Genomic DNA, 5000 nt, shown 5'->3' on the forward strand with positions numbered 1-5000 from the left:
TTTGTTCCTCACTTCGCCACACATTTTCTCGCCTCTTATTTCCCGAAATAAGTTTTCTTTCCACTAATTACCCTTTTTAGAACAAGTTCGATCATGATAATAAATCGCTTAGTGTATGTTTTGGCGTTTCGTATGGCGGATTATGTTTACTGGTTCTTTGTATTTTGCCTCACAGTCACTGTGCGGGATCGTCATAATACAGCAAGCTTGGAAAAAGTACTCCGCGATTCTTCACGCCAAAACAGCCAATAAGGTGAAAACACTGCACTTTGATTGGCACTGCTTTGACCTTTTCTTCTTCAAGGACGCCCCCAGTGGCACTATGTACAAACTTGTCCAGTGTTAGCCTGGATAAAATCTATAAATGGCCCCTTAGTGAATGAAAGAATAACAGATCTAAGGTTTGTTCCAAACCTTTTTGCTTTTCATTGATATACGTACCGCAGAACGGATTTTTCTTGTCTGTTGTCAAGAAAAGCTTCACTGGTTTGGGCCCACGGTATTGGTCGGCGTTATATCCCATTTGTGGGCATGCGCCTTCACAAGAGAAACATTTCCCCTCTTGGAAATCTTGCCAGTTTTCACAAGGAAAAGCGGTCATGGCGCATGCGCTATTGATTGAGGCAGTGAAATAGGCAATTGCGCTCATATGATTGCAGCCGAACAGCCAATGAACAGAAACTCGACCTCCTTCCAAGTACGAATCCACTGCGTCTGCAAGAACAAAGAAAAGGACCGGTGATTAGATGATACTGCGCGTGCTCTTACTCATAAAACCAATGCCATAATGTACCCTAATTCTAGGCAGACTTTTTTAACTCTGTTCTAGGTGACTCGATTTGTTCGTTCGCGGCTTTGGTAGCTACAGCCTGAAACTTCGACCCGCCCAGTTGTGTTGCCGTCTGTTATACGACTGTCGTCATGTCACTGTACGTTTGAATAAGCATAAAACAGAATTCCGACAAAGGGACAAAGGCAGCGGAGCGGATGTAATATGTATCTCTTTCTTTACCATATTTCCAGAAATCTACCGCTATTTCTAGATATCGTCCGTCACACGATGTAGATGACGAACCCGTAATACATGGAAACTGGGATACGATTGAATTAGAGAAAGAACAACTGATAGAGCATAAAAAGACCTTAAAAGTGCATTCATTGGCACCGAACCACAAAAAGTCGTGGTCCAAAGAAAAACGAGCGGAGGGGAAAAGTTCCTCAAAGTTTCAAAGACGTTATTCTGTGACAAAGGTGTAAGCCTAACAAGGTATCCTAACACTTTTAATTTAAATTTTCGAAGGGCGAGAACCTGAATTTTTTTTACTTACTTGCTATTACACTGGATGCTTCACAGCCCGGTTGTTGTTTCCCATCATTTGGGTAAAAATCCACGTGTCCACAGGGTGCCCGCAGTCCCAAGGACTTTTCAAGAGGGCTCTCTCGAACATCAGTATGGATGACGTCAACAAACTTTGCATCACGCGGGTCCAGTCTCGTCTTCGGGTCTTCGCCTTCAAAAGCCGGAGCCGCGGGATCCATTCCTGTGTGTAAGAAGATTTAAGAGAAATCCAGACTTGAACATATAATATTACCTACAGAGTGTGCACTAAATGCCCATAGCTAAAACAAAGTTGTCTTCCTAGCAACCAGTAAAAAGACAACGAGGAAATAAGTAAACGCACAAGGAGTGCCGGAAGGAAACGCTGTCGCCCGTGATTTGCTATACTACTTATATGACTTAGGTATTACCTGTTATTCGTCCAATGACTTTCCCGCTTTCTCTCAGCTTTTCTGCCGCGAAACCAGCCATGTGCGCTCCTAAGCTATGTCCAATGATGTGAAACCTCTCCAAAGGCACTTTGAACTCTTTGTTCAACACGTCAATCAAAAACGCTAACTGTACTCCAATAAGGCGTGAATTTCCAACTACCACTTCATATGGGATCGACATAAGACACGCTTGTGTCCAGTCCACCACGATCACATTCATTGCTTCCTTCTTGAGCAGCTCCTGTGTCATCTCTCTTACCCAGGTATCCTTTCCCGTCTGAGTGAAGCCGTGGATAATAAACGCCACTTTTCGCGAAGGGTTGAAGGAAGAATTGCTTATGGTAGAGTTTTCGGTGCTGAGGATTTCTTCCCTGTTTGGTGCGTTAGCATCGGTATGCAGGATAAACTTTGTGTGAAGAGAATCAGGGTGAGAAGGTAAGGCCATCATCAAGTCGTCAAAAGGAGGATCATCTGAAAAGCAGCCATATTTGTCATAGCAAACAGAGGCGGCTGTGGAGACAAGATAAAAGGATATTTACCGGCAAGGTCACCATTAAAAATCTCTGTCTTTGACCAACTTCCGCTCAGGTGTACTAATGTACCTGTGTAAGCAAGGGCAAACGTACTAAAAGAGAAGCTCCCGGATGTTGGCGAAGGATCTAATGTAGGGATTCACGAGCAATGTAAAACTTGAAAGACTTCGGAAAACCCGATGAACGAAGTCAGTGTCTCTGGTTATGATGATACGTTCCTTCACCGTTCAAGCAGCTTTCCTTCCTAACATACGTGTTTTTCATTCACGTGATTAACGCCATGTTAGTTATCGAAACAAAAACTTGTTTACACCAGAATAGTATTTAATTTTGAAACACCAAAATGGCAGCCGATACAACTACCGTAACGTCATTTGAAGACCATGGACAGATTCGTCGAAGTCTGCTCTTCCGAGCGGTTTAGTTGCATTGTTAAGAGAGCATATGCGCAGTAGTTTTACTTATGGGAACTCTTCACGCTTATCACTCATTGCTGCATGACCTAAATTGGTTTCATTACTTACACTTTTATAAATGTATTTTTCTATTCCCTTTGCATTATGACCTTTGCATGAATCTTGTGCAAATAAAACTGGATCGCCCTTCACGCCAAAGGCTGCATGCAGGATTACATAACAAACGCGTTCACGCTTCAAGAATCCAGGGACTGTCGGTTGTAGGAGGTGCAATTGAAAAATTAGTATAAAACAACAACAACCTAGCACGCTTGAAACCTTCCAGAAATCACATTCTTTTTAAGATGAGTAAAATCAAATGGCTTAAAAGCTAGACAGAGATACTCTTCTCAATGCGCTTTTCCGCCACATGGCTTAGTTGCTTAGCCTGACGCTCTGTTTGTTTAAACATCTTCTCAGCTTGCTTTTCTTCTTTAGGATTAAATTCCACGCTATCTTTTTTTTGTCCCTTTCTAAACTAGTGTTTCATGTTTTACTCAGTCTTCCACGAGTAAATATTCATATTCATTCGCCCACATGATCCATGTATTCAATATCCTGATGTCGACTGCTGGAAATCTTAAGCTCTCTGCTTCCCTCTTGCGGCCAAAGAAAGAGACTAGATGGTGTTTGTGTTACGTTATCCGCTGATCCAATCGCCCCAGGCCTTCGCACGACAGGTTTCGGAGCCGAAACGAAGGAAAATATTTGTTTGTTAATAGAGATAAGTCCACTGGAGGATTTTCTCGAGGCACCAAGACAACGTTGTTTTTCTTGGTTCAACAACCTGTTTGCCATAAGGTCATTTGAAAATCAAGGATGGTATTCCTTTTGTGGTCGCAATTTCAACATTGCCTATATTGGTCCTATCCCATGTTTTCTTTGATATTCTTCATATGATTAATTTTCATGTCTTTCTCTCCCGGTCAACAACAAGTAATACTTCAGTCCTCCGTGGTCTAAATCGGCAAATACGGAATTAAGGATGAAGCAGTGCGTTTTATCTATCGTACCGCAATGCGGTTTCAGTTTTTATGGACGATTCTCTCCTTTTTCTCGACACACGTTTCTTATTTCATTCCCAACAGCCTGCAGATTACTCAGTTCACAGAATAGCACATTGAGATAGTCATCAATCATTTGATTAAGTATGCTTTGGGTCAATTTCCCTGGGTATGTGCCGCTGACCTGTCAGAACCCCGAACCCCTTTATAGTCTATTTCATGGCCAATTATAGATCCCATCTTAGTCTCTTTTGGGTAAATGCAATTTTAGCGACCCCAACTTGGTCACTTTCTGTTTATGCATAAACCTTACATAAAGCCTTTTAATTGTAATTTCAAAACGGAATGTAATGCGACTAGTAAATATTAAATCAACAGCGCTACAGTTCTTTCTTTACCACCTTATTTTTACAGCGAATCTTTTCATTTTTAAATCCCACTAGCCAGAATTTTCTTACCCCCAAAAATCCCGGCAATTTGCGACCCCATTCTAGTAACTCTGTCGGGAATTCTGTTGAAAATGCAACCCCATTATAGCCAATGAAGTCGTGAAAATGCGACCCCACCGGGCGGCACATCCCCATTAGCCCATTAGGGAGCTTTAGCAACGACGACGGGAACGTCAACGAGTACGTCATTTTAAACATAAATTCACGTTAGTGCGATCACTTCGTGGCTATTCCAAGCTTTTTAATATGACAAAGGTGTGGCAGTCCCTCAGGAATGAAACCGTTACGAGCGGCGCTTAATTTAGGGGAGAAAAATTAAAATTTATCTCCAAGTGCTGACGTTCTCCATAACACCTCAAACTTGGTTATTTCACGTTGTTGCTTTGCAGACGACGGCAAAGAAATGGACAAAAATGAAACATGCGCGTGCAGAGCGTGCAAAGCTATTGTTTTTGCTCACTAAATATACAAATTTTTGACGTTCTCGTTGCCATCGCCGTTGTCGTTGCTAAACCTCCCGGGGGCTTTGACCCTTGTAAAACCAATTTAGCACATGGCACATTTCAGACCTAGCTTGTCAACAATTTCTTCGAAGGAAGAACTAAGGAATATCATTGCTTCATTACTCTTTCCAGTATCCCATTTTTAAATATGTCTTCATTCTGAGAACCCTTATGAGTCGAGTTCCACGAGGCACCTTGGGTTAGAAAATCAAACCTATTAGTGATCCGCAGGGCGGAATTTTGTTTCGATGTATCTTTCAACTGACTTGCGCCCCCGGGGGGGGGG

At 42.3% G+C, this 5000-nt stretch overlaps 1 protein-coding gene across 1 annotated transcript in view; it reads right to left on the reverse strand.

The window, feature by feature from the left end:
• LOC138025004 (pancreatic lipase-related protein 2-like) overlaps positions 1-5000 on the reverse strand; it is an 8915-nt gene that overhangs the window by 2809 nt on the left and 1106 nt on the right. Inside the window, exons 2-4 of the mRNA XM_068872218.1 lie at positions 1750-2280; positions 1329-1541; positions 442-714 (exon numbers count right to left, since the gene is read on the reverse strand). Coding sequence (XP_068728319.1) covers positions 442-714; positions 1329-1541; positions 1750-2280 — 1017 coding nt within the window. The remainder of the gene's footprint in view (positions 1-441; positions 715-1328; positions 1542-1749; positions 2281-5000) is intronic.

This window comes from Montipora capricornis, chromosome 11, assembly GCF_036669925.1.
Source record: "Montipora capricornis isolate CH-2021 chromosome 11, ASM3666992v2, whole genome shotgun sequence".
NCBI lineage: Eukaryota > Metazoa > Cnidaria > Anthozoa > Scleractinia > Acroporidae > Montipora > Montipora capricornis.